The following is a 20721-nucleotide window of genomic DNA, read 5'->3' as shown; positions in this document are numbered from 1 at the left end:
ATGTCGGCCGGATTGATGTCAGTGAAGGAGGGGTTAAAACCAGTTCCAGTGCGGATCTGGAGAGACACGGGAGCGTGTCAGTCACTAATACTGAAGAGTGTATTAGAGTTTAGCTCAGAGACCCAGACTGGGGAGGTAGAGGTCAAAGGTGTTGGGGAAGGGACAGAGTCAGTCCCTTTGCACCAGATACACTTACAAAGCAACCTGGTCTCTGGACTAGTCACGATCGGGGTGAGGTCCGAATTACCGATGAAAGGCATGGAAGTCTTGCTCGGTAATGACGTCGCCGGGGGAATTGTGTTCCCAGTCGTGAGATTGACAGGTCAGCCTGCCAGCATTGAGGCCCCGCCCATGGACTCACAGGTTCATCATGGGGCTGCAGTAGTAAATTTAGCTGAAACGTTTCTGCCAACCTTGTACGAGAAGGGGGTAGAAAATGAAAAGAAGGAGTGTAGTGAGACAAGAGGTAGTGAGGGAGCTGAGACAGACTTAGCAGTAGCCAGGAAAGAATTTGTGCAGACGCAGGAGTGAGACGAGGGGCTGATGGTTTTGGCAGAGACAGCTCTCTCTGACACAGACTTGACAAGGGAACTAGTAGGCTATTGTGTGGAGGAGGAAGTGCTAAGGAAGAAAGGGAAACCCAGTACAGTACCCGCAGATGAGGAATAGGGGGTGGTGCAAAAGAGTTATGGGGTTGAGATTTTTAACCTGGCCCACAAGGTACCCCTCAGTGGACATTTTGCGGTACTGGAGCGAACAGTTGGTGGAATCATGAAAGAGGTTTACCGGCTGCCCAGGGGGAAGGATGTTATTGATTATGACCGACGCGAACTGAGACGGTCACAGGCTTTTGATATGCTAACAAGCCTAATTGGTGTTAGCACGGAAATCAAGGAAGCTAGGGTCCCCCTGATAAGAGAAAAAAACCATTTTGAAAAGTTGAGTATGGTATCGACCAGATGGGAGAAGGCTATTGTTTTGGCCAGGTCTGCTGATAAGGTCTCTCCCTTAATCCCCGAACAAAGCGACTCTTTAGGAGAAGTAATTAAACAACTCGCACCCATGTGTTTGATTGTCCCGAGGCGATGCAAAGAACTGGGACGTTGGGTGGTGTCTGTTACAATAGGTCAGCCTAGCAAGCAACAGCCATATAGAATGAGTAATTCAGTGACTAAAGGGCTGACGAACACAGAGGTATGTATTGGCAATTTAATGCGGCTGTCTGAAGCCAGCTTGATAGTGAACCTTGAAAAAAATGAGTTCGGCCACACGAAGGTCACTTACCTGGGAATTGTGGTGACACAGGGGCAGCTGGCAGTGATGCAAGCTACAGTGCAGGCTATCGCTGACCTCCCAACCCCGACAGACAAGAGGGCCCTCAGAATGCTCTTAGAGAAGGTGGGGTACTGTAGAAAGTTTTGCAATAACTCTGCGGTCACTACCCCTCCCCCTCCTACTAAGCCCTTGCGAGAGAAAACCAAGTCGGAATGGGATGACCCTTGTTATTGTGGTCTGGGACAAAACCAAATGAGAGGTTACATTGATCGCAATTCATCAGTGTTTTTGGCCACTATGAAGTTTGCTAAATTGGAGCCTGGTCTAAGGGATTATTAATAACACATATAAAAGGAACAGAAAATGTGATGGCTGACTGTCTGTCAGGTGTTGACAACTTCAAACTCGCTGTATTAGCCAAATAGCTGATAAAGATGTATATTTGTGTGTATCAAATAATGTACTCATGTTTGTAATTATTACCCCCCGGTAAAAATCCTTAAAGGGGGGAAGTGTGACAAGAATACACATAGATTAAGATGTAGCTGTCCTGTGCTGGCACCGGTGTGATCAGCAGTTGGTCTGCCACCTGTCTTCAGGAGAGAGAGAGATAAGGAAAACAATGGAGCAGCATTTGGAGATGTGTAATGAAGGGACGGGAGAGAGAGTAACAGAAGGCGGGAGCTGTCAAGAGCGGCTCCCCCTTTGAACCCTGAACTGTTTGAAGTGATGGACAGGCAATACCCCAGCAGGGGGATAAAAAGGGACAGGTTCACTAAGGCAGGACACAGATGACACCCGAGGTAACAAGACCCTGGAAGCGGTGCGTCTCTCACAAGTCGGTGGGAAGTACTGGGCCATAAACGCACAGGGTGGAAAGGTACGATCGGCGGGAACCTGGTGTGTGTCCACCCTTGCCTGGGTGCCAGGTTCAGCGCAGGGAAACGATCGTATCTGGAAACGGAGGGGTCACGGTTGGTGACCTCAGATGACATCACAAAGGACTCGCCCGAAAGCTGACTGCGAAGGTCTGTGTGGAAGCCTTGAATATTCATTCGTTTTGCTCTCTCTCTCCTTCCCCCCACTGTCCATCGCCACAGCAGCGATTACTGCGAACTGAACTGAACTTTGCGTTACTTTGAAACTGGTCATTTACTCCTAGACAACGAGAGAGCTTGATTGATCCTGTTATCTTAATTCTGTGTACAAGTATGTTTATCATTGCTGAACTGTTGCATTCATTATCCTTTTGATTAGAGTACTGTGTTGCTTGTTTCTTTAATAAAACTTTCTTAGTTCAAGTAATCCAGACTCCGACTGAGTGATCCATTTCTGCTGGTTTGGCAATTGTGCTGCTAGTCATATTTACAAATCATCTTGGAGATATTAAAAATCTTTTCAGATTTCATAATAAGCTATAAAAAGTGTCAAAGATAAAAATGAAACCAATCTACAGGAAATGACTGGGTAGGTGAATTGCAAAGGTTTTTAATAACGAGAAGCACGTTAATACATATTAATTGCAATGACAGCAGTATTATGTACCCTCGTTAAATTATTCCCATTCAAACAACTTTTCAGAGTTTAATTTCAACTGAGAACTCGCCAAGCACATACGAGAGCCTACACCTTGCTACTCTATACCATCCATGTTACAGAATGCGTACTGTTGACCACACTAAAAACAGTACCGCAGCTTGTACCCCTATTATTCATTACCAAAGAGGTTTTGGGCAAATACAACATTGCATTTTCATTTCTGTCAGCTACAATGGCTAAAATGTTAAAAGCAACAAAATCTACACCCACTTGCAATAGAACAAAACTTGTAATAAAACAGGGAAATAAAAGGAAATACTCAGCCATCTAGGCAGCATTTGTGGAGGGAGAAAAAAAACAGGGTTAACATTCCTGTTTGATGACCTCTCACCAGAACTGTTCTGATAAATGGTCATTAGTTCTTTCACAAATTGACCTGAAACTGAGTTAATGATTCAGTTCAAAGAACTTTCTTCAAGACTAGTTTGATGACGAGATTAAACCTGAAATGTTAACTCTGCTTCTCAGATGCAACCTGACCTCCTGAGTATTTACAGCATTTTATATTTATTTCAGATTTCCAGCATCTGCAGTATTTTTTTCTGGATAACAAAACATGACTCCAGTAACAATATTAAATTTGTCAAAACAGAAAACTTATTCAGAAACTATCGATAGAAATAAAAGCAGAATTAAAAGAAACTTGAGGAACGTGGCTTTCTGTATTACAAAAATGACAAGAAGGGAGAGTATATAAGTGATGAATTACTCAGACTCTGTTTCAGTATGATTTATAATCAGTGATAGAATAAATACCAGTGGAGACTGAGTATACCAGGAACATTTAACTGGATTGACAGCTTCTGGAGAGAAGCAGGATAAACATTTAAAGTTAATAACCATCAGTTCTGATAAAAGGGAACCACTCCCCTCCTTTTACTAACCAAGACACATATCTGACCTGCTAGGTGTTGTCAAAATTTATTATTCATGATGCCCAGCATCTGTCATATTTTGCTTATCGTTTCGTAAGATAAAGAGCTGTTTCTAATATTGTCAAGAACCCCGGGCAGTGATAGGTTTTATTGTGTTGGTCAAGTTCCTCAAAAATAAAAAATGGACTATCACTTAAACACATGGATTTAAGAGTGAGCCAAATCAGAGACACTATGACACAAACTATGAATGAAAGTTTTTATTTTTCAAAATACAAATGTATAACTCGGTCCCTTCAATTTGTGAAAGAACTAATTACAACAGATAATATGCTGCTGTAAATACAGTATCAATTGAAAAACCGATTTGTTAATAATAAAGCCAGCAGTCTGGTTGAATTATTGTACAAGCTCCTTCCAGCAAGCTGGTCAGGATATTGTCTGAGCCCCCTTTCAGCAGATGATCACACCCACCCCTGCCCCAAAGCTTCTTTCCAGCAGTGCAGTTTCACATAGCTCCTCGTCACCTTGGTCTTGACAGTTGAAAGCAAATGCAAGCAGCATCAGAACTGTAAACAGAAAAGAAAGATCATATTTAGCGACACAAGATCTTCTGCAGATACTAGATATATAGAGAGAAAGACACACAAAATGCCGGAGGATCAGGACGAATGAAGGGTCTCAGCCGGAAATGTCGACTACTTAGTCCTCTCCATGGATACCACCTAACCTGCTGAGTTCCTTCAGCATTACGTGATCATATTTGGTACATTTTCGGTTATTGAGGGAAGAACCTGGTGCGAGAGCACTTTTAACATTAAGGGCACTACCATTTTTATTTGTCACAGTTTGTTAGTTTCCTATCAAAGTAGCAATTTTCATGACTCCGGAGGTATAAGGAAAGAATATCTGAACGTAGATGTTGTCCATCTCCCACCAAATAAATTAAATTAATGCGCAAACCAAGATTTTGCAAGTAATTTTTGGCACGCTATTACAATGGCCAAAGGGTAAATGTATCTCCAATTTTTTCCTTCAGTCAAGCATGGCAAGAACAGGAAGTTACTGGTCTCTGAAACCCAAAACTTCTCAGTATTCTATAAGCTTACATATTTTTGTCTTCTAAATAAAGCTAATTACAGTTGGTGGGCAGCAAACCAAGAAAGCAAAGCTATCTGTTAATAAAAAAGATTGATGGCAACAAATGGGAAAGGTAAACATTTCAGTAGAATTGAGAATTTTAACATAGGAAGAAATGCAAAAGAAAGTGATGCAGGACACTCAGAGACTTGAGCTATAATTTATTTTGAAACTGTTTTTCTGCTATCATAATTATATGTACTGTATGCTGTGAGTGACTATCGATACTGTGTTTTGCACCATGGCCCCAGACATGGATATGGTTGACAAAGTATGGGGAGTGAGGCAGAGAAAAGTGAATGGGAAAAATGAGGAAGGATGGATAAGGGAACAGTGGGGGGGGGGGTGGGGATGAAGGAAAGAGTATTGAGAGAGAGGAGGATGGAATAGACAGAATGGAAAATGCAGAACAAAGTAGCTTCACAAAAACAGATATTGCTGATGGAGAAATAAACTTCAGGAAAAGAATATTAGATAGTATAGGAAATAAGAATCCCTCAGAAATAGAAATGGATTATCACATAAACACACAGATTAAGAAAGAGCCGAGTCAGAGACTCTATGACCAAAGCTTCTTCTAAGGTGTGCCCACACACACATCTTTTACTAGTGCACAAAGGAATTTAAACTGCGCACAACAGGTGGCCATCATCAACCCTGTTGACATGTTAACTACATTTCATGATCACACACAATCACATTTCCTTTCGGATATGGACGCTGTTGACAACAATGGATAATAGGTGCAGGAGTAGGCCATTCAGCCCTTCATCCACAATCAGTACCCTTTTCCTGCCTTCTCCCCATACCCTTCACTCCGCTATCTTTAAGAGCTCTATCTAACTCTTTTTTGAAAGAATCCAGAGACTTGGCCACCACTGTCTTCTGAGGCAGAGCATTCTGGAGTTTGTGAAGACTTATCTGCAGATTTTAGAACTGGCTTATTTATGTTGTTTTTATTGAATAAATTGAATTCTACAGAAACAAAGGGCGCGAAGCACAAAAGATCTGTTAGTTCATTTAATGCAGAATAGCTTAAGAAACAATAAAAATTGCTACACTGAAAGCTCAGGAACATGGAGCTACGAGAAATATTTAAGTACAAATACAGAAACTGGTGTTACCAGCATGAATTGTTGTGATGTAAAAGTTGCTAGAGAATTTGCAAGTGGGAAGAATTTGCCAACTAGACTTTTTAAAGCATTATTTCGCAAGCAAATCACACATGGACAATGTGCAAAAACTCCAGTGAGAAAATCCTTAAGTTACCCGCTACAGCCTCAGTATCTAAGTTTTGTGACAGTTCAGATGAACGAAAGTGAAAACGATCAAACCCAGAGATCAAGTTCTTATTAACAGTGTTTTGCTAGCTGTTAAAATGAATACTTCTATATATAAAATTCAATATGCATGGTGTTGTCACTGGGTAAGAAATTGCACAGCACAAGATTTTGGTGCACACTGGTCATTCAAATTAGAGGGAACATTGTCTATAAATGAAAGATTTTATTTTTCAAATTATAACCTCGATCTCTTCAATTTGTGAAAGACAAAATGACAGCAAGTATCATGCTGGTGTAAATAAATGCAGAACCTGAGATGAGAATAAAAGTTCAAGTTTATTGTCATTCAGCCACATACATGTATACCGCCAAATGAAACATTCCTCTGGACCAGGGGCACGAATGCAGACAGAACAAAGGAAATTGCACCAGAGAGGCAAAATGCAAAAGGGCAAAGAATGCAGAGCGAAAGGTCAGAATAAGGTGGACAAACTTGTGGCACAACTAGAGATGGTCAGTATGACATTGTGGGCATCACTGATCTCACTATGCCCTCTAGTTCTGGATACCCTCACCACCACAGAAAACATCCCTCCACATCCACCTTATCCAGTTCTTTCATCATCTGCTAGGTTTCTGCTGAACCGTGTCTACACCCACCTGGACAAGCCAGCGAGCACTGTGAGGGTCATGTTTTTTGACTTCTCCAGTGTGTTCAACACCATCCGCCTTGCTCTGCTGGGGAAGAAGCTGACAGCGATTCAGGTGGATGCTTTCCTGCTGTCATGGATTCCTGATTACCTGACTGGCAGACCACAGTACGTGTGCTTGCAACACTGTGTGTCCGACAGAGTGATCAGCAGCACTGGGGCTCCACAGGGGACTGTCCTGTCTCCCTTTCTCTTCACCATTTACACCTCGGACTTCAACTACTGCACAGAGTCTTGTCACCTTCAGAAGTTTTCTGATGACTCTGCCATAGTTGGATGCATCAGCAAGGGAGATGAGGCTGAGTACAGGGCTACGGTAGGAAACTTTGTCACATGGTGTGAGCAGAATTATCTGCAGCTTAATGTGAAAAAGACTAAGGAGCTGGTGGTAGACCTGAGGAGGGCTATGGTACCGGTGACCCCTGTTTCCATCCGGGGGTCAGTGTGGACATGGTGGAGGATTACAAATACCTGGGGATACAAATTGACAATAAACTGGACTGGTCAAAGAACACTGAGGCTGTCTAAAAGAAGGGTCAGAGCCGTCTCTATTTCCTGAGGAGACTGAGGTCCTTTAACATCTGCCGGACGATGCTGAGGATGTTCTACGAGTCTGTGGTGGCCAGTGCTATCATGTTTGCTGTTGTGTACTGGGGCAGCAGGCTGAGGGTAGCAGACACCAACAGAATCAACAAACTCATTCGTAAGGCCAGTGACGTTGTGGGGATGGAACTGGACTCTCTGACGGCGGTGTCTGAAAAGAGGATGCTGTCCAAGTTGCATGCCATCTTGGACAATGTCTCCCATCCACTACATAATGTACTGGTTGGGCACAGGAGTACATTCAGCCAGAGACTCATTCCACCAAGATGCAACACAGAGCGTCATAGGAAGTAATTCCTGCCTGTGGCCATCAAACTTTACAACTCCTCCCTTGGAGGGTCAGACACCCTGAGCCAATAGGCTGGTCCTGGACTTATTTCCTGGCATAATTTACATACTACTATTTAATTATTTATGGTGCAACTGTAACGAAAACCAATTTCCCCGGGGATCAATAAAGTATGACTATAATTCAATGAGATTCCACCCCCACCCGCATTCTAAATTCCAGTGAGTTCAGGCCCAAAGCTGCCAAATGCTCCTCATATGTTAACCCCTTCATTTCCAGAATCATCCTAGTGAACCTCCTCTGGACCTTCTCTAATGACAACACATCCTTTCTGAGATTTGGGCCCAAAACTATTGGCAATACTCCAAGTACAGCTTGACTAGTGTCTTATAAAGCTTCAGCATTATCACCTTGTCTTTATATTCTATCCCTCTTGAAATAAATGCCAACATTGCATTTGCCTTCTTTACCACAGACTCAACATGCAAATTAACCTGCTGGCAGTCTTACACTAGGATTCCCAAGTCCCTTTGCACCTCTGATGTTTGAATTTTCTACCTATTTAGATAATAGTCCACACTATTGTTCCCTTTACCAAAATATATCATACATTTCCCAACACTGTATTTCATCTGCCACTTTTTAGCCTATTCTTCCAATTTGTCCAGATCATGTTGCAATTGCATTGCTTCCTCAGCACTACCTACCCCTCAACCTATCTTCACATCATCCGCAAACTTTGCCACAAAGCCATTTTCCAAATCATTGACAAACAATGTGAAAAGTAGCAGTCCCAATACTGACCCCAGAGGAACACCACTCGTTACTGGCACCCAACCAGAAAAGGCCCCCTTTATTCCCCATCTCCGCCTCCTGCCTGTCAGCCATTCCTCTATCCACGCCAGTATGATTCCTGTAACAGCTCAGGATTTTATCTTGTTAAGCAGCCTCACATGAGGCACCTTTTCAAATACCTTCTGAAAATCCAAGTATATGACATCCACTGCCTTTCCTTTGTCCACCCTGTTTGTTACTTCCTCAACGAATGCCAACAGATTTGTCAGGCAAGGTTACCCTTTACAAAAACCATCTTTTAGTATCTTGCTTTATATTATTGGCTTGTTTGCCCTCATATTTCATCTTTTCCCTGCTTATAGCTTTTTTAGTCGCCTTTTGTTGGATTTTAAAAGCTTCCCAATCATCCAACTTCCCAGCAACACACACAAAATGCTGGTGAACGGAGCAGGACAGGCAGCATCTATAGGAAGAGGTACAGTCGACGTTTCGGGCCGAGACCCTACGTCAGGACTAACTGAAAAAAGAGAGCAAGAGATTTGAAAGTGGGAAGGGGAGGGGGAGATCCGAAATGATAGGAGAAGACAGGAGGGGGATGGAAGAGCTAAGAGCTGGAACGTTGATTGGCAGAAGGGATACAAGACTGGAGAAGGGGAAGGATCATGGGACGGGAGGCCTAGGGAGAAAGAAAGGAGGAGAGGAGCCCAGAGGAAGATGGAGAGCAGGCAAGGATGATCTAACTTCCCAATCACTTTTGCTACCTTATATGCCCTTTCCTTTGCTTTTGTGCAATCCTTAACTTCCCTTGTCAGCCACATTTGCCTGCCCCTGCCACGAGAACAACTTCTGCGGGACATCGCCACCTTGTGCTTGTGAACTATTCTCAGAAACTTCAGCCACCTCTGTTCTGCCATTATCCCTGCCAGTATCCTCCTCCAATCCACCTGGGCAAGTTCCTCTCTCATGCTTCTGTAATTCCCCTTGTTCCATTGCAATAATGATACATCTAACTTATGCTTTTCCCTCTGAAAAAGTAGTATGAATTCAATCATATTATGATCACTGCCTCCTAAAGGTTCCTTTACATTAAGCTCCTTATTAAGATCTAGGTTATTACACAACACCCTGGAGGAGGAGCTTAGGAGAATCTATGGCGCCTAACAGTGTCTCCTTTGCTTGCATTTTCGGAATCAGCTCTATTTCCATCCTTAATATCTCTAATTTTCCCCTTTCAGGGTTCTTTTGAAGACCCTGACCTGGAGTTACACACTGACTACCGTTCTTTGCGGGAATGGCCATTATTAGGCGTGCCAAGGGCGCAGCTCAAGAGCTTCGCTCGCCTTCAGAGGACCGAGATCTCATGGCTCTGGAGACGGGGGAATCGGAGGTTGGTGTCCAGGCAGGAGATCGGTGTGTCGTGGGAGTCGGAAAGTCTAAGGCTGTGTGCCCAGAGACCCGAGATCTTCGGACACACAGCTCGGAATTTTAACATCGTAAACCAACAAGTTGTTTGTTATGTCTCCCCTCTCACTCTGAAATGGAGACATCTCTTTCTCCCTTATTTGGGGGGGGGGGGAGGAGAAGAGAGCGCACACCTGTGGTATGTCAAATACTGGGTGAAACACGATGTCTCTGGGGTAACTACAAGTCTGCGTCTTTGCTGTTGCTTTGCTCACACGAGTGCTCGGTGGTGGGTGCCAATGCTCTTTTTTGCCGGGGGGGAGGGGGGATTGTTGCTTGCTGCCATTTACGTGTGGGAGGGAGGGGAGCTGGCGGGGGGGAGAACTTTGGTGTTCTAACATTTAACTGTCATTCATTCTTTGGGGCACTCCTCTGTTTTCATGGATGTTTGTGAAGAAAGAGCATTTCAGGATGTACATTGTATACATTTCTCTGACATTAAATGTACCTCTGAAACCCAAGCTAAGATCGCCTGTCCTCTCGTGGGCTCAAACACAAGCTGCTCTAAAAAGCTATCTCGTAGGCATTCAACAAATTCCCTCTGTTGCAATCCGACACCAACCTTAATTTCCCAATCCTCTTGCATATTGAGTCCCCCATTACAATCGTGTCATTACCCTTATTACAAGGCTTTTCCAGCTCTCTTTGCAATCTCAACCCCACATCTCGGCTACTATTTGGAGGCCTATATATGACTTCCATAGTGTTTCTTTCACCCTTGCAGTTTCTTAACTCCACTCACAACGATTCAACATTTTCTGACTCTATGTCACCTCTAAAGATGTAATTCCATCTCTTACCAAGAGAACCACATCACTGCCTATGCCTTCCTGCCTGTCCTTTCGATACAAAGTATATCCTTTGATGTTAAACTCCCAACTATGTCCTTCTTTCAGCCACGACTCCGTGATGCCCGCAACGTTATACCAACCAATCTCTAATTGCATCATGTGTTTGTCCACCTTACTCCGAATGCTATGCACATTTAAATACAGCACCTTCAGCCTTTTTGAATTTTGCCTCTGTGGTACAATTTAACTCTTTGCTCTGTCTGCATTTGTACCCAATCATTGGCTTGTCCTTCCTTATATTCATGTTACACCCCTCACCTATTTGTAAACTTGCTCCTCATCCTCAGCTCTATCATACTGGTTCCCCTTAGCATATCAATTACATCATCCCTTCAAATATGCCCAGGTAATACAACCTCCTCTGTGTAAGCTTCTCTAATGTTTAAAACTAATAGCCCTGTATCAATTGATGGATCTTTACTCTAGCATCTTCTTCCTGCATTACAAATGCTCAGAGATGACCCATATTGTCCGAACGTAGTCTGACAGTAAAATAAGTACATCCTATTTCTTTCTAACCTCCTTGAGACGAAAGATAACAATCCATAGGGTGTAGTGGTACCACAATACTTTACAATACCAGCGACATGGGCTCAGTTCCTGCCGTTGTCTGTAAGGAGTTTGTATATTCTCCCCATGATGGTCTGGGTTTCCACTGGGTGCTCCGGTTTCCTTCCACAGTCCAAAAACACACCACTAAGTCGGTTAATTGGTCACTGCATAAATTGTCCCTTCATTGGGCCAAAGTTAGATAGGGGTCACTGGACAACCTGGCTCAAAGAGTCAAAGGTGCCTTTTCGATGCCGTACCATCAACATAATCTTGGTTATTTATTGACATAAGCAATCCCTGACTTAACCCTAACCGTGACCAATTAACCTACTCACTGGGAGGAAACTGGAGCACCAGGAGAAAACCCCCACATTCCATGGGGAGAATGTACAGATGACATCAGAATTGAACTCCCGAACTCCTGACAACCCAAACTGCAATAATGTTGTGCTACCATGGCACTTTGTGAGAAGAATTATCTTTTCAGCATAATTGTACATAGGGAATGAACGCTGCTTTGTTACAACTGCAGACTTTGAACAAGTCATTGGGCTATTTTAGGACACTTCCTTTTAAACAGCATCACCACATATGTTTAATGTTCAAAGCACAGCCTCAACCAAAAGAGAAGTGAAGCATATTTGAGGAACACATCCTGTCAGAAAGGCAAAAACCACAAACAGCAAAGTAAAGCCAGCACAAAGACTGGCTCACGTTATTTATGCAACGCTAACCGACCCTACCAATGCAAGCAGTAAAATATCAGAGGAGCAATGTTCAGGCTCTGAAGGGTTCAGCAGTTGTACTGCAAATTTCTATGCTTTGGGTAAATTGAGAGAACAAGAAAAACTCACATTTTTGAGGAACTCCTCTGCAACAATGCGAGCTCTGGCATTTAATGACAGTTTCATTTCACTGACTTCTTTATCAATCTCCTCCATGAAGTGGATGACAAAATCAACCAACTTGTGTTTGTACATTTGTTCAGTGTGGAAGTTGGTGATCAGGAAGCTGATATCGTAGCCCTGCCAAGAGAGGAAACAGGAGTTTCATTTAGTGTAGTCGCTGACATTGTTAGCTAGCGAGCAAATCGAGATGGTAGGAAAAATTTCTCCAAGTATTTGCATATAATCCATTCACCAGATATAAACTGGAGTTCTAGATACTTCCTATCAAAACTATGGTAACCATTATACTTTCTTATTAGAGCTCTTGATGAATTTGTACAAGAGTGGCTCAAATCCATTTCCTAGAGATTAAAAGGTAGCTGCCGACTCATTGCACCATGTAGTCCTTTCAATCACATTGTCAGTAAAGACACACTGCAAAATGGTTTATCATTTCAGAGGAGCTCACTGCCTTTTATGTACGATGCTAAAGGGAGAATAAAACTAGAGGTGTGCAAATCCTGCAGCATCTGGTGATGCTGTGATCTCTAACTTGGATAATAAGTCTGATTCTGATTCTGAATCTGAATCTGCTACACAGCTCAGATTCTGCTACCTGAGATTTTCAGTCCTTCAGTTTCAAATTTCATATGCTTTCAGTGCCAGGATAAAGATGATGGCATGAACTACATTCAGATTGTTTGCTGATCACTGGATACAGAAGACTAGAGATAAGTGCCTCCTATTTTCTCATTAAGAAAGCCACCCACATCAAAAAGCTGCTGGAAGTTCTTCAACATAAATGGAAGTAAGTTTCCTTCACAGGACAGAGTATGATTGTAAAGGAAAGGAGATACTTGTGATGAGATAGATAACATTCATACACGATGTTCAGGTTAAACTCTGTATATTTTCAAGCAGCTGAACACTTCCTGTGATGAACACAGCAGCAGAATGCAATGTGTATCAACTTCTTGAACTGCTTATAGAAAGGAATTAGAGTTTGAGTGGTGGATAAAGAACTCAAAGTTAAAGAAATGCCACAAACAGAGTAACTACTGTTTCTCAGTCATCACCTGTTTTTACAATCACTTGCACCAATGAAATGAAACCAAATAGCAAATTCCAGGTAGTATGATTACCTCAACAGCTTTTCTCCGGAGGATGAAGAAATTCTCCGCTCGCATCATCATAAACCTCATGAATTTGTGACAAAGAATCTTTTCAATCTCGTCTGCCTAAAATTAACAATATGAAACCATAATGGGTACAAATTTCAACCTGCTCAAAACTGAAAACGTGGTATTTACAAATAACTATACAAAGGATAATTAAAAACAAGGATGCCACATGCAAAATTACCAATGAAGGCATTTGTGGGAAAGTACAGAAATAACAGTTACAAAGTGGTGAAACAAATCCTCACTCTCGTTAAAGATTATACTTTGCTACTCAAGGGAGAAGTATCAAATATGTCAAGGAGTAAAGCACCACCATGTAGCAACAGGAATGATATGGTATGGACAGGCCATTGCACAGGATTGGACAAAGCCAGCAAGTTGCAAACTGAGCCAGGTCCATCAGAGGCACTAGCCTCCCCAACATCCAGGACGCCTTCAGAAGGCGATGGCTGAAAAAGGTGGCAACCATCACTAAGGATCCACATCACCCAGGACATGCCCTCTCCTCAGTACTACCACCAGAGAGGAAGTACAGGATCCTGAAAACACACACTCAGGGTTTTAGGAACAGCTTCTTCCCCTCCATCATCAGATTTCTGAATGGACAATGAACCCATGAACACTACCTCACTATTTTTTTCCACACTTCTTATTGTAATGTATAGTTTTGTTTTATGTATTGCAATGTACCGCTGCCGTAAAACAACAAATTTCACCGCATCTACCAGTGATATTAAACCTGATTTTGATTTAGGCATAACCCCCAGGCTAAAATTACTGAGTTTCTCCATCAATAATGTTGCCTCATTGGGTTACCTGTATACAACAGAAGTAGTATAGAGGAAGCATTTTAGCTAAGCCGCTACTGCCAAGATATACTTTAGAGAAAACTGATTAATGCGGATGGGAATCACAGAAACATTTTTTTTAAACACTGGAAATACCCAAGATTAGCTTTATTTGGTCACAGGTACATCAAAACGTTGAAACGTGCAGTGAAATGCATCTTTGCATCAAATCAATGAGGAGTGTGCTGAGCAGCTTGCAAGTGTCTCCACGGTCTGGTGCCAAAATAGCACCCCCACAGCTTACTAACCTAACTCTACGACGTGGGAAGAAACCAGAGCACCCAGAGGATACGCACACCGTCACAGGGAGAATGTACAAACTTCTCAGACAGTGGCAGAAGATTGACCCCTGATCTTCTAGCTGGCACTGTAAAACGTTGTGCAAACTGCTATGCTACCTACTGCCCATATACAATCAGTGAAGACAAGATAGTTTTAACAATCTAGCCTTAAACTGTTAGCATTCTATGGAAATAGCCAACATGTGAATAAATCGTATTACAGTGTTCCCCTGTACTTCTGTAATGTGGGTAATGAAAATTCACCCTCACTGATTTCACAAATCACTACCAGATATTTGAGGTACAGAATACAAATCTGTTCTAATGGGAGACAAAAAAGTCTCCAGAGTTTATGAGAACCACGAGTGCAGGCTGCCAGTTCGTAGCAGGAATCACTTAAGGGATTAGCAATCTCTTCTACCGAAACAATGTATTATCACTTCTAGTCAATTAAAGTAATAATCCTTTCTCTTTGGCCTATAAAGGGAAAGGTACGTCACATCTGGAGTTTCTCCGGTTAGCGGACGATTTCCCTCCACGCCTCTCTGACATAGTGGGGAACCGCGTACGAGGCAAGTTACAGCAGTGGTTTGCCACTGCCTTCTGCCGGGTGAGTTTCCAAAGAGATCACCAGCTCGTAGCCCAGCACAGGTGGAAAGCGTGCAGGGGAACTGGCTGGATTCGAACTCGGGACCTTTCGTCCCGAACCGGTGCTGATGCCACTACGCCATCAACCGGGTCCTTTGGCCTATAATACAATCAAAATTCTCTTCCATGTAGTCTGCAGGCTTGTGGGGGCCTTACTCTTGAGAGGAAAACTTCCGTAAGAACACATCTTCCCTTATAACATGGGATTTAATGGGAGTAAATGATTCACTTAATTGAAAACCGTGACATGGACTATTTTCTAGCAACACAACCACTCTATAAACAGAGGGTTACTGTTATTGACTGACCAAATGCATATTTTCACTTTTGTTTCAGATCTTTGACATTTGCATTTTTATTCATTTAATTAGGTAAAATTGAGCCTCATTGTATGTACATCGTTTGCCTATTCCGTATGAAAAAGGTGGCACCTCAGTTATTATTGCTACTGCCTTACAGCTCCAGGAACGTGGGTTTGATCCCAACCCTGGTGCTCTGTGCAGAGTTTGCATGTTCTTTCCACGACCATGTGCATTTCCTCCTTTCAGTAAATTATCATTTAGCCTTAGTTAATATCAAAAAGCAAAGGCAGCTGATGGTCATGTGTGAGAGAAAAAAAGCACGCTGCAGGAATACAGACGAAACGGGTGCGGGTGAGGGAAGGGGAAGAGGTGAAGACTGTGACTAATGACTTTGTTTATTATGTAGTAGGTAAATGACACTACAGAGAGGACCAAAATAATTTAAGAAATGAGGGATGAGATGTGCCATTCTAATGTTGTACAAGAGGCTGTCTGGGTAGAACTTAGAAACAAATGGAGGATCACTCTAGTGAGGTTATATTATAGATCCCCCTCCAAAAGTCAGTGGGTAATTAAGGAACAGGTGTGTAGAGAAACTGCTCATTGTTTTAAGAATAATATGTTTGTATTAGTGGGCGATTTTAGTTCCCCCCCCCCCAGTACTGACAGGCACCGGTCAAGGTGGAATTTGTGAAATGTATCCAGGAAGCTCTCCCAAGTCAATAAAAAGAGAACCCTTTTGAGGACAATACAACATTGGACAACTTCTGATGGAATGAGGCAGGGCCAGTAAATGCAGTCAGGGAGCACTTTGGCTCGTGACCATAATTCTATTAGTTTTAAGATAGTGATGGAAAAACATGGGTCAAGTCCAAGGTTAAACCTGGCCAGTTCAGGGAACCTTGGCTATTGAGAAATATCAATGCTCTGGTCAAGAAAAAGACAGGAGTACTGTATACATTAGGTTTAGGTGGTCAGGATCGAGTAAATCCCTTGATGACCATAAAAAGCTTAAGAATACACTTAAGAGGGAAATCAGGTGAGCAAATAAATTAAGAGTGAATGGATGGTGAGGGAAGGAATTGGCTCCCTTAGAGATTAGGCAGAGATGAACACCATTTCAATAGTCAGGGTAAACATGCTGAATTAAAAAGATCTTGCAGAGTAACTGAAGAGGAAGTATGTGTTATATCTGAAACTGTCAAAAAAAATCAATAAAATGTCATATGAAAAGTTGTTGCACAGAAGGATTTAGAAGTTTTATATACTTGCATAGATAAAAGCTTGGATAAAGTATTTTTCCTTGGTTGCACAATCTCTGAATGAGGATCAAGTCAAAAGAGAAATTCCTGCATTCAGAGAGTTGAGAATCTTTGGAATTATCCACCTCAGAAGACGTGTGTACCCAACTACTGAGTAAATGCAAGGCAGATCAGTAGTTTTTTTTTGGCTTTAACAGAAAGGGATTTGGATACTGGGCAGGAAAGTGAAAGGGAATCTTACAGAATGATGTAACAGGCAGAAGCACCTAAATGCAGTATGATGTTATTATTTAAACTTTTGGCAGCTAGTGTTTCCAAAAGAAAATGTACATTTTGCTCAAACTTCAAGTTAGATAAAACTTCCCAGATTTCAAATTGTGCATGATTAGAAACTGGTTGACCACCAGTGCAGTATTTAGATTACATGCCAGGTACACATGAACGAAGTTAGGTAGGGCACTGACCTGCTTGATTGCAATGCTGACTCGTACAGAGTTTATTGAGCCTTCAATAAGGACCTTCTCCTTCTCATTCCTGCTGATGATCAAAGGCTGAAGTAGCAGCTCTTTACTGCTCCTATTTTGAAGTAAAACGTTGTCTGTTACCATCGAGCAAGCAAAAACATCCAACTCTCCATGGATTATTTATATTCATTTTGTTTTAGAGTGTTGATGTAAAGATATTCCCAAGGATTGCATGCGGATGGTGTGATCCCAGACTTACAGCGTTCTTGAGTTTTCCAAGAAGCAATTTCAAGTCATTGTGCTAGCTTTGTATTTAAAAATGGTCCCACCTTTTTAGTTTCAATGTGATGTATCACAGTGTTCCAATAATGTGCTTAAGAACCAAGCCAAAAGAGAAATTTCTCCACATAACAACTATGACGACTTGGACTGGTATTGAGACACCGTAATGTGCCACATTGAAACTACAAAGGCACCACCATTCCGAAGAGCAGGTACTCTGAAGTCAATATTTCAGTAAAAGAATACTTCTGCAAGGATTATTGAAAATGTTATCCTGCTCATTTGCCCGTTATATAAATAAATCTCAGCCACAAAGCTTAAAGAATCAGTTTTTGGTATTACTTAACTCTTTCATCAAGTGTCCAAAAGTAAGCTTATTCACATTTAGCTCTAAAAACAGATTGCATTGTTTTAGTGAGACAAACGAAAAACGGAACCTGTTACCTCACTTCCACCTCTGGTTTATTATGCCGCTCCACCACCTGTGATGAGAAGTTTTCCAGACACAGTGCTGCTTGAAGGGTGGCGCGAACAGCATTCAGATATGGCCGCAGTGTAGCCTTTACAAAAGGAGAGAACACAAAAATTTAAACACTTTTGGAGGAATTTCATCTCTAAAAAGCCTGCATCCATGTTGAAAAATAGTCCTATTTTGATCTACATGTTTTAATATATTTAACTAGACAGATACATTGGTACTTAAACACAAGAGATTCTGCAGGGCAACAGACACAAAATGCTGGAGGAACTCAGCAGGTCAGGCAGCATTGATGGAAAAGAATGAACAGTCGATGTTTCCGAGACCCTTCTTCAGGATTGGAAGGGAAGGGGAAAGATGCCAGAATAAAAACTTGATAGCTGAAGCCAAGTGAGTGGTAGAGGTAAGAGTTGAAAAAGGAATCTGATAAGCGAGAAGAGTGGACCATGAGAGAAAGGGAAGAAGAGGAGGGGTACCAGGCGGAGGTGATAGGCAGGTGAGAAGAGGCAAGAGCCCAGAGTGGGGAAAGGAAAAAAATACTAGAAGGCAAAAATCAATGTTCACACTATCCTTCTTCCCCAGTCTTCCCTGTTCATTTTTAGTCCTGATGAAGGGTCTCAAGTCGAAATGTTGACTGTTTACTCATTTCCATAGATGCTGCCTGACCTGCTAGGTTCCAGCAACATTGTGTGCGTGTTGCATTAGTACTTGTTGACAGTCATTAAAGACGACATTATTGAATAGACCAGAGTGAATAATACCTGATGCAACAACTAATGTGAAAATTTAGATAACTAATGGAGGGAGTCGATTGTGGGCGGTTAACGGTAGCAACCTTCAAGAGGACCACAACTTTGTTGTGATTTGGACGATTCCACGCTTCACTGGTCCAGACAGCTATGATGGCTGGAGTCAGGGTTTCATACTTGGGCTCTTGGTAGGGTTGTCCATGCCAAATAGGTCAAAGGGTAGAGGCCAGACTAAGTGGTCCACTGGTCCTCCAGGTTTGGGGGTTCCACTCAGGGCCAACAACCCTGACTGATCAAACAAAACTGTGATGGAAACAGCAATGAAGAATCTTTATATATCTGTCTGTGATGGTATTCCCCAGTCTTCACCCAGGACTTGCATGATTGACAGTAGTGAAAACCAAGGGGAAGCTACCACCACGATGAAAGAACACTGCCAGAGATGGGGGACCTTCATTGCTGGTCTAAATGGCAGCAGGAATAAGGGGCAGTAAGCAAGTAACGAACTGACAAGCCTACCAGCAAGCTCGGTACGAATATCCAGAACACAAATTGTGCCACATAACACAGACATTACATCCTAATGATATATAGTAACTGATGACAAACAAAGTAGTTCATGCACACAAAGGCATCCACACCAAACTTTTGAAGATATTTGGACATGATTGTCCAAGAACAACCAAGGCCCAAATCACGTTTCCCTATGACTGAAATCCCACAAGAGCATTGGTGAACTAATTCTTTTTTAAAATGGCAGCCACTTTTAATAGTGCCAAACTTATTCATATTTTTAAAAATCAAATTCAAATTTTTTAAAGTTCAATGGTAGGATTTTTGGTTATGAAATTTTAAGTACTTAGGCTAAATAACTGTACAGAAGGAAGTATAATTGAACTTCTAATTTTAAAAAAATTAAATGAATCACAAATGAACTACATGTACAATAATTAGAACCTTATAACTGAGTATCAAACTTCAAAGTTTGCACTCCAGCCAGCTTTTCACATAGAAAACAAACTTGCTAACTAATAAGTTCTTTGAAAATAACGTGTAAACCCCCGATAAAGTATATGGCCTAGAAAATACGCATAAATTAATAAAATAACGTGAGATTTTAGTGACAATTTCTCATTCTCCTACAAATAAGATTAGGCCGTGCTGCACCCTTTCAGATTTAAAAAGGTGGACAACTCGAACAACCCCGAGACCTAGCCCCCCCATTTCATCTCCTGCCCTCCCGTTCTTCTCCGACCCTCCGTCAAGCTATGGAGAAAACGGTTCTTGGTCCAGTCGGAGGGGATTCAGAGACAGGGCGCTGGGCAGCGGACAAAGAGCCTGGCTCGACCGGCCCGAGTCTCTCCGGCTTTAACGCTGGCTCAATGACAGGAAGCGCTGGGTGTGGATCTGCTCTCGCCCTCGGGAGATGGGTGGGGTCCGTTCGCCCCGTTATCCGAGAGCAGCACCCAGCGCTGACCACCCCCCGGCTCAGGGTGGGTGGTGACTGTCGCTCGGCCGCGGAGACCCCGAGCTGGGAGCCGCTCAGCGCTGCCCGACCCCGGCCCCGGCCCCGCTTACCATCTTGTCTTCCCGGAAGGCGGAAACGGACCGGACAGGGTCGGGTCGGGCCGGGCGCCTGCGCATGCGCACAGCCCCCAGCGCAAAGTCAGGCAGTATTCGCCTTATGTGCAACGTACCATCGCTCTTACAGCAGGAAGTTATTTTCTGCATTAAGTTCTCTTTAATGATCCTGGTATTAATATGCATTGTGTTTTCTCTCACTCCCCCTGCATGGAGTGTACCATGCTTGCATGGGAGTGGGGATGAAGCCTGTGCCCTTGCCTCGCTTTGTGCACGGTTCTGGCTTATCTTGCCCCTCTCCTTCAGTTAACACTGCTAAATCATT

At 42.6% G+C, this 20721-nt stretch overlaps 1 protein-coding gene across 2 annotated transcripts; it reads right to left on the bottom strand.

The window, feature by feature from the left end:
* Positions 1-3994: 3994 nt before the first annotated feature.
* On the bottom strand, positions 3995-20597 carry arpc4l (actin related protein 2/3 complex, subunit 4, like). 2 transcript variants are annotated; one of them, XM_063067629.1, is made up of 6 exons: positions 20394-20597; positions 18033-18148; positions 17307-17418; positions 13463-13558; positions 12288-12458; positions 3995-4318 (listed from the first exon to the last, which is right to left on the bottom strand). In XM_063067629.1, exons 1-6 carry the CDS (start codon positions 20580-20582, stop codon positions 4313-4315), a joined length of 690 nt encoding a protein of 229 aa, XP_062923699.1. In that variant the 5' UTR covers positions 20583-20597; the 3' UTR covers positions 3995-4312. The 2 variants fall into 2 exon arrangements, with proteins under 2 accessions (XP_062923699.1, XP_062923700.1); XM_063067630.1 differs by having other exon boundaries at positions 20513-20532.
* Between the last annotated feature and the right edge of the window lie 124 nt (positions 20598-20721).

This window comes from Mobula hypostoma, chromosome 15 (genome assembly GCF_963921235.1).
Source record: "Mobula hypostoma chromosome 15, sMobHyp1.1, whole genome shotgun sequence".
Taxonomy (NCBI): domain Eukaryota; kingdom Metazoa; phylum Chordata; class Chondrichthyes; order Myliobatiformes; family Myliobatidae; genus Mobula; species Mobula hypostoma.
The sequence above is the reverse complement of the archived record's forward strand: the minus strand, read 5'-3'. Positions and strand labels throughout refer to the sequence as shown.

Coding starts and splice junctions, on each gene's coding strand:
- arpc4l (XM_063067629.1), bottom strand. CDS start 20,582: ATGCATATTAATACCAGGATCATTAAAGAGAACTTAATGCAGAAAATA. Junction 18,149..20,393: donor CCTTCCGGGAAGACAAGATG/GTAAGCGGGGCC, acceptor CCTTTTGTAAAG/GCTACACTGCGGCCATATCT. Junction 13,559..17,306: donor TCAGCATTGCAATCAAGCAG/GTCAGTGCCCTA, acceptor TGTTAATTTTAG/GCAGACGAGATTGAAAAGAT.